Source organism: Gouania willdenowi, chromosome 20 (assembly GCF_900634775.1).
Source record: "Gouania willdenowi chromosome 20, fGouWil2.1, whole genome shotgun sequence".
NCBI lineage: Eukaryota > Metazoa > Chordata > Actinopteri > Blenniiformes > Gobiesocidae > Gouania > Gouania willdenowi.
The window spans coordinates 27,205,157-27,222,548 of NC_041063.1; the positions used below are offsets into that span (position 1 = coordinate 27,205,157).

The 17,392-nt window shown below is 36.9% G+C and overlaps 1 protein-coding gene across 1 annotated transcript in view; it reads left to right on the forward strand.

The window, feature by feature from the left end:
* Positions 1-17,392, forward strand: part of stau2 (staufen double-stranded RNA binding protein 2) — a 114,905-nt gene that overhangs the window by 75,485 nt on the left and 22,028 nt on the right. The window contains exon 13 of the mRNA XM_028434747.1: positions 895-1,008. Within this exon, the coding sequence (XP_028290548.1) occupies positions 895-1,008 (114 nt within the window). The remainder of the gene's footprint in view (positions 1-894; positions 1,009-17,392) is intronic.

The following is a 17,392-nucleotide window of genomic DNA, read 5'->3' on the forward strand; positions in this document are numbered from 1 at the left end:
ACCAGGAAGTGTTTAAGTGGTGGCTATGATAAAGAGCGTTCAAGTTCTCTTTAAGCTCAGGAAAAGAGGCTCAATACTTCCTTTATAGCCTTCTTTAGCCTAGGAAACACTGATACATCCTTTACCAAAGGAAAGGAGATATTGCTGACCCACAATTCCTTGCGGCGACAACATTTAAAGGGACACGCACACCCGAGCGCTTACGGAAACAGAACGGAGTCGATGCAATAATATGCTTTGAACAACTTTAAATAATCTAAAAGCCATATATTATTATATGTAAGACATATTATCAGATTATAACTGACGTAAAAAGGGTTCAGAGACATTTTTATCCACATTGTTTCATTCAACATAATTCATATTAGTGAGCAGCTGTTCTCAATGTGATGTTCTTTTAGTTTCACTTTAGTTCCTCGTAGCCTCTTTTCCTTTGATTTACATTCAAACCTTGTGATTTATTAGATTATATCAGTAGAAAGTGTTAGAAATGTGCTTTTAGTTCATTTTCAGAAATGTGTAGTTTTTTCAACAATACAGACGTCACTAACCTTCACCGCCGTCAGATTATTACGTCAGCTAGTGGAAGTGTGTCTGATTGTCAAAACAAATGTAATGGCCTTTTCCTAACTTCTCTCCTAACACCTTTCCTTAACCACCATGACATCATCCACGGGGTTAAGGAAAAGTGGATAGGAAAGAAGATAGGAGGGACTATTCAGACGCAGCCCAGCTCTCACCATATTTGCACTCTTTTTGATGTGATAGTCTCTCTGTCACCACTAGAGGGCAGTGTGACAGAGGCTAATGTGTCATTTGTGTTAATACATGGAGGCTCCTGACTGCTGCTCTATTTAAACCTGAGATTATGTATTTATTTACTCCTTTTTCCAGGTGCAGTATAGTGATGTACAGACTGGGAAGGATTTTGTGACCTATCTGACCCTGTCCCCTGTGCAAATGACGTTCCATGGCACCGGGAGCACCCTCCAAGCTAGCCATGATCAGGTACGTGTGTGTGATTGGGTTTTATACACTATAGATGAACAAAAATAAATCACTTTAAAAATGATTAAACTAGTATAAGTGTAAAACCATCCATATTGGATGTTTTGGACTTTTGGCTAATCATTGTAGCTGTACATTTACACTGCTTAACAGGTATTATATAAAAGACAATTACATTATTTACACTCCAATGAAAGCTTTTATTGTGACACACAGATTGAGAGATTCTTGAGTTGTAAAAGAATGAAGAAAATGTTGCATGTTTTTTCTGTTTTTAAAACGATCAGTAATATTAATCACTCTGGACCTATGACAACAACAAAGTTCTCTGCTATCGGTTGGTGATGTCTGAGAAATACTTGATGAGAACAGTCATCATTGTAATAATGGTTTTTAGTTATTGTTTTATGTTAATAACTTTATGATGCACCTGGAACGTTGGAATATTCATAGTTTTCCAAAATGTGCATGAACTCAATGCCTTTTTTTCTTCTTCCACAAATTGCTTTCTGGGCACCTAAAGTGGATTTATGAGTCAAGAGTTGATATAAAAGTTTTTTTTTCCTTTTAATTCAACACATAAAATAAACAGGACATTTGTAATCATATTTTTCATTGAACCATTTTTTACAGTCGAGTCAAAAATGTCAGGGCGAGTTAAGGGTAAATATAAATTTCCTGAAAAAAATAAGCCTATAAAACTTTTTACTGTTGGGATTTACTACTCTGTGCTTAGCTTTTTTGCCAGATTACAGCATAACGTTGATGGATGAAACTACCTACATACGAGCCATTATCCTTTCTTTATCCTTTAGTTTAGTACATACAGTGTTGAATGTAGGATTTTAACACCAGGATGCTAAAAATGGAGATAGGGACGGATACCTTTCACGTGTGAACCGATACTCTGTACCTGTGAATCAGTATCGGTACTGATTCACAGGTACAGAGTATCGGTTCACATGTGAAAGGTACCAAACGTTAACAAATATATCAAACCTGTTTGTATTGTAGCAGCATTTGTTTCACACATTTCTTCATTATAAAAACCCTGAACTACAGCTACCTACTGACTGCACTAATTATAAAGCAGCTCTATGTGACGGGGCTCTATGTATTACACTTGTGCACATGGGCAAAACAGCAAAAATAAACTTTTTGTTGGGTGCCATTGCTAGAGCTTAGTAGGTTCAGGACCCTTTATTGGTGTTTTTTTTAGTTTGTCCTGTAGTTTATTAGGTTGTGTTAATGTAGTCAAAACGCGGCTCAGTTAGTTGTTGTTGTTGTTGTGTACGCGCTCAGAGCTCAATTTATGATTTGAGGCCCAGGGAAGATTTTTGCGACGGTTGATGGTAACCAATCATTAACACATACCAATATATAAATGGGGCCCATTAATCTGCGCCTGGGGGCCTCATTTTTCAAATGACTACTCCTCCGTTAGTTCTCGTTAGATCAGAATGCAGTTTGGTATGAAAACTCTATGAATGACTATGATGAAACGCTCTGAGCTTTTTTTTTTTTTTTTTTAAATGGAGCCCATTGGCCACCTTTCATCACCGGTAATTTTCAAATTTATGGGAACATAGTCGTGTGATGTATCGTTTCAAAGGTAATTCAACGTAGATTACAATTATGCCTCGCACAATTCGATTAGGGGCCCACCCTCCTTTTGTCGGCAATTTCCATTAAAGTCGTTTTCTCATTTATTTTATTTACCAAGTCATTGACACATACCAATATATGAATGGGGCCCATTACTCTGCACCAGAGGGCCCCCGGGGACCATATTTTTCAAATGACTACTCCTCCGTTAATGCTCGTTGGATATTCTATGAGCAGATGTCAAGAACCTCTGTGAGACATTTTTTACTTGGTGGAACCGAGTCATTTGACTTAATTCTTGGGAACATGGTACGTGCTATTTGTATAAAATTCATATAAAAAATGTGGGCACCCCTGGTCTAAAGGAAGTGATATAATTTAGTATTTTGTACTGCAATTCTCTCAACTTTTCATTTATATTTGAGATAACAACCTCATGTGCAGTAAAACAACAAGTTTGTATTGTTTCACGGGTATTGTTCAGTGTTTTACAATAAAATAAGATTGGAACATTCAAGGTGTTTAATGTCAGTTCACCAACTTGTGTTCGGCCAGAATCGGAATCTCCAGGCCAGGCTCTTTAAAGATCAGTGATCGATGCACCCCATGATTATTAATTTTTCTGATTTTAGATTCATTATGATAACCCTTATCACAGATGTGATGCAGACCCCTGGTTCTGTCTCCCGCCCTCTGTATTTTTCTCACTCCCGCTCTGTGGCGTACTCTCCATATTCAGACGGAGTCTCTTTGTCTTGTGTTGGCCAAGCAGAAAAGCAGTTGCTTACATTCTATCATCTAAACATAGGACGCCCCTTTGTTTGGCGGTCTTCAAAGCTTTAATAAAGGGCCGGCTCTGTCCAGAATGGGCCAGCTGACAGGGGGCCGGTGTCACCACCGCTAGCTGAGAGCCAAGCCGATATAGGCCAGGCAGGTCTGGGTCCCCGGGACCTGTTGTTGCCAGGAGCACTGGGGCATGACCGACTGTTAGAGGAGCCGTTTATTTTCCTCTTCTCAGTACAGTGTAGAGTACGACCACAAAGGAAGCACCCTAACAATGAGGGGGTCGCCCTCAGCCGCCCCTGAAACGCCAGCACTTCAACAGTCCTGAAGGCGTCACACGTTTAGTCGGATTATCAAAGGTGCGTTCATTCTGCTCATGTTCACGTACCTCCAAGTTTACCGAAGTTACTGACCTGCAGGTCGTGATCAGGACTCACATTGGCCACCAGCCAATACAGAGAGCTGCTTCCTGCTTAATCTGATGAAAGACATTAGCTGTGTTGTAAATGTTCTTTAAACGCACTATACATTACTTTACAGAAGTAAAGTCATTTATAATTAGTTTTAGAGTAGTATAATATTCTAATTAGGGATGTAACGATTCACTCAACTCCCGATACGATTCGATTCACAATACTGGGTTCACGATACGATTCTCTCACGATTTATTTTACAAAATGCGACTGTAGAAAATACTGTACTATTTTTCTTTTATATTTAATTTTCAAAAGAATCCCTTGATAAACTATTCAAAAGAATGCAATTTAACTAAAAATAAATCCGGAATTAATTAAATAAAGGAATAATACAAATGAAGAAGAAGGCTATTAATTTAGATTATGGTTCTATATTAAACAATACAAAACTACATAATAGTTGATTTTCTTTTTAAAAGTGCAACTGAAAATGTATTTTGTGCTTTAACAATTGGACTTTAAAAAAAAAAAAAAAACATTCTGCATTGTATTTACGTCAGATATTTGTTTGGACCAGCAGAGGGCGCTGGTAATCCAGTGGTCGGTTGGCATGCCCAGATATCCTTGCAGTGAAGAAGAGAAGCTATGCTAGCAGACAGAGCTGATAGAAAAACGTGACTTTTACAGATTCACGTAATATTACAGATATTCTTTCGGTGCTAAAGGGGTAAATAATCATTTATGAACATGTTTAAGAGTAGAAGGCGGCCAGTCTACACTTTTAGACGAGAAGGATAAATATATAGCGCCATCTGCTGTTTAAAAAAAGTACTGCGATTCAATTTGCATCGATGTGAACCGTGATACCTATGAATCAATTTTTACGATTAATCATTACATCCCTAATTCTAATAGTATTTTAGGTAGTAAGGCACCAAAAACTTTTGGTCCATTTTTGGCTTTCAGCCAAAACACTTTGAACAACCCGGCCAAAACAGGATGTTGGGTTTCTGTATCGACGTACGCCTGAGTAAATGAAACAACATATTTCAAAAAAGAAGACAAAATGAACTTGCTTCCATGAGTAGTATGTTAGTATGACATTTACTACACATCCTTTCTCTGTCTGAGGCCTGTTTTTCTGCTGCAGATTTGTCGATTGCTGGATTTTATGATTTTCTGCTGCTCTTATCTCTTCGTGGAGGTTTTTTTATCAGTTCATCAAGTGCAACTAATGCAAAACAGCAGTTGAAGTAAATCCTATAGATAAACAGTTGTTCTAGCATTAAATGAGCATTTGTCCCTCAGTCACATGGTGCATTATCAGCTTTCCTTTTATTAACATTTAACTCTAGTAAAATCAGCCTCCATTAATATTCTTACCTCAGTATATCAAGTAAAGTAGCCACTAAATGGTTCTCATTGAAGCCAAGTTGAGATGCTTTGAAATAAATGCTAATGCGCTGAAAGCTGTAGAAAGTTGGCCATTTCATTGTGCTTTTTTTTTTTTTTTTTTTATATTATTTCCAGCTTTGCCCGCCTGCCAAGTTTGTGCAAAAGCAATCATTATTTCTTGCTTTGATTGCAATGTCTGCAATATGCTGGAAAGCTGCCAGTTGTAATCGCTCCAATTTTTATCAACGTCCAAACTTTTCAAATTCACTTCTTTTTTTCAGAAATCTTTTGTACCTAATGGTGTTTTTTGTTTTGATTCACTTTGTTCACATCAAGCTGTGGTTTCAATTAGGACTTCTAACCTGAGCTGCTTTGTATGATTATATATATGTTTAGTAAACATGTTGAAACTATTGGTGGGATTCTATTTAATACATTAATCTAATTAGTTAGAGACTTTGTAATTCATCTCGATAAAATAATGACCAATAAGACCTCTAATACAGGAAAAAGATATAGGAAATACAATATTTTTCTGTCATTTTGGGGTTTTTTTTTTTTGTGTATTTTTATTGTTTTGTGTGTGTTTTTGTTTATCATTTTGTACTTCTCTGTTACTTTAGAGTTTTTGGAGTCATTTTATGTATTCTTGTGTTTTGGGAGTGACTTTTTGTGTTTTTTTGTGCCATTATCTGTATTTATTAGAGGTAAAACTTTGTAATGAATTAATCTTGATAAAATAATGACCAATAAGAGCACTAATACAGGAAAAAGATATAGGATTTGGTCAATTTTTCTGTCATTTGGTGTTTTTTGTGTATTTTAATTTTTTTTTTATTTTGTTATTTTTATATTTTTCTGTTATTCTAGAGTTTTTGGAGTCATTTTATGTGTTTTCGTGTTTTGGGACTGACTTTTTGTGTCTTTTTGTGCCATTATGTGTATTTATTAGAGATGGGACTGGATTAAAAAATGATTTTAATTAATTAGAGACTTTGTAATTAATTAATCTTAATTAATCTCATTAGAATATTTGACTCGAGGCAATTTTTTTTTTGCTAGCGCGTAGTATCTCTTCTTCCCTGTGCAGAATAGCTGCATCCCAACCGAACACTGGGTTACCAGCGCCCTCTGCTGGTCCAAACTAATATCTGGCGGCTGCAACTGAAGGAAAACATTTCCTCAATAATATAATAAACATTCACAACATTACTTAATTCAACTAAATTAAATAAACATTATAATTAGGAAAAGATTCAGCAAAGAAAAGAGTCACTGGTCAGAATATTTCAAATTTGCCCCCCGGCCCCCCAAGTGTTACGCATCATCGGCCGCAACTCGCTGCAAGTTTTAGTCTTTGACATCATGAACCTGGGGTGTCAAACTCAGTTTAGTTCAGGGGCCAAACACAAGCAGTTTGATCTGCAGTAGGCCACACATTTTTAAGGTGGGAAAATTTCAACATTATTATTGCGCCCTACTTTACACTTCTATGTATCCGTAAAATACAAAATATGTAAGAAACTGACCACATCAAAGACAGATATCAGTCCCAACAGGATCTACATTTTAAATGTCCTAGATTTTGTGACCAATTTCTATTTAGTAAAGGAAAATATTATGTCATAACTTGAGTACAATTGAAGGATTTTGTAAGAATTTAAAGTTTTTTTTAACCGTTTAACGTTAAAAATGACTGCATCATGCGATGTAAGCAGCGGGAAAACTGTGAGCACCTGCAAATATTGTTGAGTTTCATTCACACAATGATTCATGTTTTTCTCTGTCATTTTGTTTCTGTCACACTGAAGGCTACTATAGGTGTGTGTGAAAATAGTGTGTGGTAGACAGTGTGAACTAGTTTATAAATTCAACTGTTTGATTTGAAAACCAGTGAATAAATATCAATAAATACAGTGGGGCAAAAAGTATTTAGTCAGCCGCCAAGTGTGCAAGTTCTCCCTCTTAAAAAGATGAGAGGCTGTAATTTTCATCATAGGTAAACCTCGACTATGAGACAACATGAGGTTAAAAATCCAGAAAATCACATTGAATGAATTTATTTGCAAATTATGGTGGAAAATAAGTATTTGGTGAATAACAAAAGTTAATCTCAGTACTTTGTAATGTACACTTTGTTGGCAATGACAGAGGTCAAACGTTTTCTGTAAGTCTCCATAAGGTTTTCACACACTGTTGCTGGTATTTTGGTCCATTCCACCATGCAGACCTCATGCTGTCGCTGGGCAACGCGGACTTTCAACTCCCTCCAAAGATGTTCTTTGGGGTTGAGATCTGGAGACTGGCTAGGCCACTCCAGGACCTTGAAATGCTTCTTACAAAGCCACTCCTTCGTTGCCCGGGCGATATGTTTGGATCATTGTCGTGCTGAAAGACCCAGCTACGTTTCATCTTCACTTGCTGATGGAAGGAGGTTTTCACTCAAAATCTCACGATACATGGCCTCATTCATTCTTTCCTTTGCACATATCAGTCATCTTGGTCCCTTAGCTGAGAAACAGCCCCAAAGCATGATGTTACCACCACCATGCTTTACAGTAGGTAAGGTGTTCTATCTCCTCCAAACACGACAAGTTTAGTTTTTACCAAAAAGTTCTATTTTGGTTTTATCTGACCATATGACATTCACCTAATCCTCTTCTGGATCATCTAAATGTTCTCTAGCAAACTTCAGACAGGCCTGGACATGTAGTGGCTTAAGCAGGCGGACACGTCTGGTACTGCAGGATTTGAGTCCCTGGTGGTGTAGTGTGTTACTGATGGTAGCCTTTGTTGCGTGGAGCCCCAGATGGAGGGAGATTATCAGTGGTCTTGTATGTCTTCCATTTTCTAATAATTGCTCCCACAGTTGATTTCTTCACACCAAGCTGCTTACCTATTGTAGATTCAGTCTTCCCAGCCTGGTGCAGGTCTACAGTTTAGTTTCTGGTGTCCTTTGACAGCTCTTTGGTCTTGGCCATAGTGGAGTTTGGAGTGTGACTGCTTGAGGTTGTGGACAGGTGTGTTTTATACTGATAATCAGTTCAAACAGGTTCCATTAATACAGGTAACGAGTGGAGGACAGAGAAGTTACAGGTCTGTGAGAGACACAAATCTGGCTTGTTTGTAGATGATCAAATACTTATTTTACCGAGGGATTTACCATTTAATTCATTAAAAATCCTACAATGTGATTTTCTGGATTTTTTTTCTCATTTTGTCTCTCATAGTTGAGGTTTATCTATGATGACAATTACAGACCTCTCATCTTTTTAAGTGGGAGTATTTGTACAACTGGTGCCTGACTTTTTTATATATAGATATATATTTTATATCTGTATATAGATAGGGACACATATAGATATAGATAGGGTTGTATATGTGCTCTGGTGGTTGGACACACTGTTGTGTGTATGTTTGTTCTGCAGAGCTGAAGTAACTGTGTGGTTCTCCCTCTGTGGTGGGTCACCAGGGGGTCCGAGGCCCTCTGAGGTGTCGCTGGTCCAACATGAATGGACCACAATCGAAGATGACAGGGGGTGGGTGTGTGTGTGTGTGTGTGTGTGTGTGTGAGTGAGGGCCTGTTTCTCCCACATCATCAGCTGTGTCTGTGAATGCTTTAGTTTCCAACATCTCCACATCTTTGGTCTGATTACATCAGACGTGTTGATTCAAGTATTTTTAGCTTCTTTTTTTTTAGAATCAAATAAAGTTGTAAAGTTGCTTTTAGGTTATGAGTGTATTACATTTTATTTTAATTTGTAGGGGATCTGGATTAATATATTGATTCTGGATCAGTTTAAAAAATGATGAATTTATCGATCTTTATGAATTATATTGTGTTGGTTCCTCAATTATCTCACCATTTTTAATCTCGATCTGATCCGGAATCCGCATTTCATTGTGATTTTCTGTTAAAGTAATAAGGTTGTCCATACTTTTCAATGACTTACTGTATCATTATTAATAAGGATAAACATTTCTTCTAAGCCTTCAGGGTGTGAATGATCATATTACCAGATACCACAGATTACCTCATACTAGAAGAACAAACATTATAACAACAGTGCACTCGGTCTAAACCAGGGGTTCTCAACTTTGGAATCAGGACCCCATTTGAGGCTGCGAGACACTGGTAGGGGGTCGCCAGATGCCTTTAAAAAATATTTTTGATACAATTTGAGCCCATTTTTGCTTATTTTTACCATTTTTCTGCAACTACACCAAACTCACCATATTTTAACCTATTTTCATCACTTTTTCTTGTCATATTTTTGCTCCTTTTAATTCATTTTTGCTACATTACTTCCATTTCTGACACTTCTACATCAAATTTAAATGTATTTTCAGGAAATTTTTCCCACTTTTCAGACATGTTCAGCACTTATAAACCCTTTCCACCACTTTTCCACCTAATGTCACATATGTTGACCTATTATTATCACTTTTAACCTCTCTTCACCATATTTCATGCTTGTTTTTTTTACCAATTTAACCACACTTTGAACCCCTATTTCTACTTTTTTTGTCTGTTTTTGCCCACTCTAATTTGCAACTTTTAACCAATTTCTGTTTTTTTTAAAAAACATTTTTGGTAACTTTGGTAACTTTGAACCCATTTTATTTGTGATTAAAACAAGGATTTCCATCTTTAAGATGACTATAATAATAATAAGAAACGTTCCTGGATAACAGTGGATATTATTCAGATGAATAATTAAATGTGGTTATCACAGATTCATAGAACAATGGACCATCATTTTGCTGAAAATGTGTAAAAATGTAGTGATATTGGTGATGGGAAACAGATCACAGAGCTGAATGGCTTCAAATTGTGCTGATTCATGCTGAATATCTGCAGTAAAGGAAGCCAGTGTCCAGTATTAGTGGATAGGTGGTGTTACACAGCATGTTGACTGCTGGCATGGTCTTCATAGACCCCCTGTGGAGCCCTGTGGAGCCCCGTGGAGCTGTAGAAGGGCAGAGGTTGTACGTGCCCCATGTTTGAAGTCATCCTCCCTGACTGTAGAGCAGACGTTCCCCCAGGCAGAGCTCCTCTCAGGGGGTCCTCACGCTCCAACCAGGACAGCAGCTGTCCAGCAGCTTCTTCTCCTCACGTATCTGTTTTTTCTGACTTCTCTCAGTGTTGTGTAACTAAACACGGCCCCTTGATGTGTCTCAGCCAGCACTCCCTCATCTGCATATTCACAACTAAAGGATGTGAAGCAGAGTTTTCTTATCTCACCTGCTTCTTAGATACTCAATGAAAAAATAAGTAAAAACAAATTAAGTTTGATTTAAAGTTTGAAACAACAGTTTTTTTGTGGTTTATTCACACCAGCGATGGGCAAAATTAATTATCAGAATTAAGGTCTTAAAGCATTAAAAATATAGACCAATAGGAATGCTAATACAGGAACAAAAACACAGGCTTTGGTCTTTTTTCTGTCATTTTGTCTATTTTTGTTGTTGTTTTATACTTTTCTGTTACTTTTGTGTTTTTCTAGTCATTTTATGTATTTTTGTGTTTTGTGAGGGACTTTTTTGTCATTCATTTCTGATCAAGGCTCAGCCACTTTCTCTGGTTACGGTTGGTGTTTCTACCTATTATGTTGTTACCCTGTTTTACAGTTCATACATTATCTATACTTAGAGCCTGAGAATTGTTTTTATTTCTAATTGAATTCATTGCTATTATTTTGCTGCTTCCTGTAAAGCATCTTTGAGTTTTTTTTTTTTTTAAGTTCCAATTGTGGTAGATTTGTTTTCTTCTTTTTTAAGTTTCTACATGAGATGTTTACTGTATCCAAGGCAACCATACTAAGATTTATTACCAAAGATAAACATGGTGGGGTAAAAGTAACTAGTAACTTTTACTTTGAGTTCTATTTAGTTAAACTACTTTTTACTTGTTCTTGAGTATTTCATGTATGAATTACTTGTACTTGATAGGATATATCAGTACTCTTTACACTTCTGGCAAGATGCACATCAACCAAAACCTCAGGGTTTTGTTTCTCTTTAAGAATCCTAAGCGTGTGTCGATGTTTCCTGTTTCTCATGGTTTTATTTCCATAAATGTCTGTGTTCTGTCATTTGTCCGTCCTACCTTTCTTTATTTTACTAATCCCCACGTTGTTGTTGTTTATTTATGATCAAACCACCTGAATCCCCCCCACCCATCAGCACCCTGTTCCTGCCCTGGGTAGCCCAACACAGTGAAGCATCTCCAGGTCAATCCATCACTCCTTCCTGTCTTCCCTCCTCAGGAAACACCTTTCAGACGGTGAGATTAGAGTGTGACGGCAGAGGAGAGCAGTGAAAGAGTGATGGAGGAGAGAGAGGGGAGGCTTAGTGGACGAGCTGAAGGGAAATTGATGGAGTGGACATTGGATGGATTGATGGAGACAAGGAGGGAAATAAAGAGATAGAAGTGACTGTTTTTACCTCTGTACGTCACACTGAGCTCAGAGCGTTGAGAATAAACATGAACTTGCTCATTAAACCACCTGTTGATAGGTCAGAGAGGGATATTAGCACGTTAGCATGTATGTTAAGGGCTGACATGGTGTGGAGCTGGACACACGTGATCACACACGCACACGCAAAGATGTAAAAACACCAGTTTTGTATCAAATAAATACAGCTTCCATGATTTAAACCAGTGGTTCTCAAACTCTTTTGGCTCAACTTCCCCTTTTCTCTCATTTTTGAATCCAAGTCTGACGACAACATTTTGCTCAGATTTTTGTGAAAAAACATCTATAGATCATAATAATGAATGAATGAGTGATAACACACATTTTAAATAATCTCATTTTGTAAATAAGTCAATAAAACAGTATTTAGTTCCTCCTAAATAGATTTATTTCCATAGTTTTTATCATTTCTGATGTGGGACCAACACTGATCTTTGTATTTACAGTTTATGTTCTAATTAAGATCATTGTTATTTTGTGGGTTTTTTTTGTTCGTTTTTGTGTGTTGATGTTATCTAAATGATTGTTTTTACTGTAGTTTTGTATGTTTCTCTGTTATTTCTGTGTATTTTGTCGTGATCTTGTGTGTTTTTCTCTCATTTATTGTGTCTTTAATGTTGTTTTATGTGTTGCTGGTAATAGTAAATATTTTTCCCTCTTAGTGTGTGTTTTTGGTGTCGTTTTGTGTATTATGTTATTGTTTGTCTGTTCTTTTTATTATTCATTATTATATTTCATCTTGTTTTGTGTTTTCATTGTCGTTTTGTGAGTTGATGCTAATATTTAGTATGATTATCATTTTTAACTCAGGATAAACATTATTAACCCATATTTTTAATGCTTTCATTTGTTAATTTTCCCCCCCCTCTCTCTCTCTCTCTCTTTCTCTCTCTCTCTCTCTCTCTCTCTCTCGTAGTTTATTCTCAACTGGTGGGTCGGGACCCAAAAGTGGGTCGCGGACCTGTACACGGGTGGGTCGTAGACAGCTGGTCAAAAATGAATAAATATTTAATGCCTCTAATGTTGGGTTGGACTTGTCTTTTATTTTGAAATAAACTTTTCTTTTGACAGGCCTGTTGTGAAATGCTTGTTGCACAGGCAAATATATAGATTTATGTTTAAAAAAAAAAAGATTATATCGATTAATAAGACTACATTTGGTTGAATTCTTTAAAAAAAAAAAAAAAGTGGGTCGCGATTTATTGACGGTGGCAAAATTGGGTCTCAGGGTGAGACCAATTGAGAAGTTGTATAGGATAATGTTTACAAGGCATAGAAGAAGATTAACTAATAAACCCTGAACTAAAGTTTTTATTCTCTTAGATCAGATTTTGTTATTGTTTTTATATCACATCTCATTTTGTTTTTGTCATCGTTTTGTGTGTTTTTGGAGCCTTTTTGTGTATTTTTCTGTCATTTTGTATGTTTTTATTATTGTAGATGCACTTTGTGTGTTTTTGGAGCCTTTTTTTAGTTGACTTTGATCTTTCTTAGATGTGTTTGTTCCCTCTTCAAAACTCTTTTGTGTTTCTTCACCAGACGGGGAGGACAGGGCTTTTTATTCTAGTTTGTTCTCTGTCACATCAGAATAAAGTAAAAACGATGGAATAGCAAAACTTTACCAGCAATATTAACAACAAACGCTAATTTCAACTTTTTACATCTTTATTTTTAAGCAAATTATTTTCGATTTATTGATTTATGTGACATTCATCTGATAAAAATAAATAAATAAAGATCTGTCCAGCAGCTTTAAGTTGTGTGACCTTTATGTTAAATCTTTGTTAGAACAACTTTTAATAAATAAAGAAAACCAAAATCACTTTAAACTGAAAAACGTTGCTTCTCATGTCAAATATTATTTGATTAATTTAGATTAATCGAGATGAATTCATTAGAAAGTCTCTAATTAATTAAATACAATGTTTTAATGGAGTCCCAGCTGCAGATGAAACACACTAGTGTTTGTATTGTGTGTCCTGTATGTTGTGGATCAGACCTATAGTTTGATGAGTCAGCGATGGAAGCAGAAGTGATAAGATGAAGTGTTTATTTTCATACTTCGTTGGGTTCTTCTACCTCCTCCATGGTCATAAATCTGTCAGTGAACAAAGGTGCTGTATTTATTATCACTGCCACGCTAACAGGACCAATATGTTTTAGTGGTATTAAACTCTGCGTGTCATTACACACACACACACACACACACACACAGATTAAAGATCTAAAAGCCAATCCCAGTGTTCACATCTTAAGAAAGCACGAGAAAGCCTTCCATTCATTTACGTAATGACATTTGATGCTGAGTGATAGGTGGCTGTGCTGAGATAAGAAGCACCGGGGTTTTATTACCACAATGTGTGAGATGTGTCACCTGTGGGAAAATACACCTCTGCATTGGTTAACGTTTCACAGTGAACATGTGTGTAAATCATTGTTCTTTAACTGTAGCAGGAGAATGAAGAGGATACTGTAAGTACAGAGCAGGGTTCTTTGTTCCAGCCTTACTTTAAAGCTAAATCTGATTTATTGAATTGGTGAACGTGATGATGAATGTACTTATAGTTACAGTATCTCACAAAAGTGAGTACACCCCTCCCATTTCTGTAAATATTGAATTATATCTTTTCATCGGACAACACTGAAGAAATGACACTTTGATAGTGTAAAGTAGTCAGTGTACAGCTTGTATAAGAGTGTATATTTACTGTCCCCTCACTATAACTCAACACACAGCTATTATAATGTCTAAACTGCTGAGTCAACGTAATTGATTATGTCGACTAATCATTGCGGCATTAGTGCGTGCGTATGTAGAATGATCTGTTTGAGTTATAAACATGACGAGCTGCTTCATGTGTCGCTACACGCTACGTCTGGTTGTAGCTCTGTTTATATTGGACTGTGCACACAGGCAGCGTCGGGGGCAGCTAAGTGGCTGCAGGGGTCCTCATGTAAAGACGGGAGCATCCGAGCAGATCGCCTGTATTAAATAGACGGTGAGGCTGATGTATGTGTTTATGGGTTATTAAGATTAAAAAGGGTTAAAACAACCCGTGCACACCTGGAAGTCCTTTTGTGTCCAAATGTGCAACAATTATTACGACGTAGCAAATAAAAAACAAGAGAAAATCCGCCCTATGTTGATGAAAACAGAGCGTAGGGGAGTAAAATGAAAACGTTAGGGGACGCTACGATCAACAGCGCTACAGAGAAGTCTGTATGAAGTGATTCTTTCATCATCAATGTTCTTCTGTTGTGAGGCTTTGTAAATCAACCGTTTGACACACACACACACACACACACACACACACACACACACACACTAGTGACAGTGATGTGAGTAAACGTATCTCCCATTCTGCCAGTTTATTGCGGCTCAGATGAAACACAGTCAGTCTTGCACAATATATTCATCTCCTTGTGTTGCTCAAACTCTGCCAAGAAAACCTGTGAAATGTAAGAAAAAAGCTTTTCATTTGATATCCGACATGCGTTTGGAAGTAATGAAGATTTATTTATCAATCATAGCTGGCGTGCTGCCAAAGCACAGCCGACACCGGTAATTACAGGCGCACATGATGATATGCACCTCACAGGCATGAAAACAAAGTGGACACAATGACATGCACTGTTACCATGCAATTACACCATTCTGTTGCTTTTTAATGAAATCTGATGCCTGTGAAGTTTTAATGATATTTGTTTTGGATTTCTTTGGTGAACAGTGTGATGACGCTATGACATGAAAGGCCATTATTTAGGTTTAGACGTCATCTTTTATAAGATTGTTCTAACGTTTAGGAGTCATGACGTGGCAATCTTTAAAGATGTTTTTACACACATGGTCTAAAATCTTTAAATGTAGATTTATGTCTAACAAAAAAAAACATATTTCACCATAATTTTTTTATTAACTTTTAAAAATGAGACTACCTTACAGTTTTAGAGCCTGTGTTCCTCCATCTTGAAATCACATGATCGATGATGTCACAGGGCCCCACTGCCACTGGCTTTTCTAAAACAACAAAGCGTTGCTACAGTACATGAGTCTTTTGCCTATTTTTACCCTATTTCTGCAACTTCACCAAACTAGTCATATTTTACCCTATTTTCATCACTTTTTCTTGCTATATTTTTGCTCCTTTTAATGTATTTTTGCTACATTACTCCCATTTCCGACACTTCTACATCACAATTTAATGTCTTTTCTGCACATTTTTTCCACTTTCAATACATGTTCAGCACTTATAAACCCTTTCCACCACTTTTCTACCTTATGTCTCACATGTTGACCCATTATTGTCACTTTTAACCTCTTTTCACCATATTTCATGATTATTTTTGCCAATTTAACCACATTCACCATTTGTCATGCCCATTATTTGCCAGTTTAAACTAATTAGTGCCACTTTTAAGCCAACATTGAAAGTTGGAACCCTTTTAACTCCTTTTTCCGTCTATTTTTGCCCACTCTAATTTTACATATTTAAGCAATTTCTGTGGTTTTTAAAATCAAATTTTTACCACTTTTTCAACGATTTTTGGTCACCTTTATCCCATTTTATTTCTGATTAAAACCAGGATTTCCATCTTTAAGATGACTATAATAATAATAATAAACATTCCTGGATAACAGTGGATATTATTCAGATGAATAAATAAATGTGGTTATCACAGATTCATAGAACAATGGACCATGATTTTACTGACTTTATGGATGGACCCCAAAAATCTCCCCTTTATTCCCCCTTATAGATGGTCCTGTCTCCACATGGGGGTCCCCAGTCTCTGGAACCTTTATTTTGGGGGTCAAGGCCTGAAAAGGTTGTGAACCACTGTTTGAAACAATAAAAGACAAAACTAAAAATACAAAAATGGCCAAAGCATCAATAATATTTAATCATATATACTACTTTAGAAGAGCTGCTTTTACATATTAACAAGATTAAACAATATCAAGTGTGTATTTAAATCAGGAAAGGTTGAGAACCACTGATTTAATCGATTGTTTCCTGTATCTTGAAAGAAAACGTGTTTATTTGCAGCTAGAAATAAAGGAAACTCAAACTGCTTAATGCGTCTGTGATTTAGACTCAGTTAAACAGAGCAAACAAGGCGAGCAATTATCAGCGGACATGTTTTTATGAGGAACTTAAAACAGTTTTACAGCATTGCAAACAGATAGTAAACACCAGGACGGCTGAGCTTTAACATGTGATTAAGACACAGCTAATTAGATAGCGCTCAGTAAAACAGTGAGCAGAATCGTAAACGGCCAGTCTGAGCGAGGGGATCAGACGTTTGCGTCAGAACACAGCGGGTCGCTAACAAATGATCAAGCTAGGGTTACGCATCTCACTGGTGGAAATGTAAATAACAGACTTTGTAAAGAAAGGATTCCCATACATCCCTCCTCTATTCTTCTTCTACTCCCTACGCTCCAATGCAGTGGTTGGTCCCCATGAAACAGGGGTCAAGGTACTAATGGAGGACCTTGTGGCCTTCTGTGCCTCTGGAAATACCCCAGCACCACGACTCCCTGTTCTCCTATAAATCAAGCAGGCTTCATTGAGGCTGTCGGGGAGCTCTGATGTCTAGTCCTTGTCTCATTTCAAAGTCCTTCTGAGGGGCTCAGGGGAAACGTCAACGTGAAAGCATCTTAAAATCTCAAGAAGTTTGAAAAAAAAAAAAACGAAAACGAAG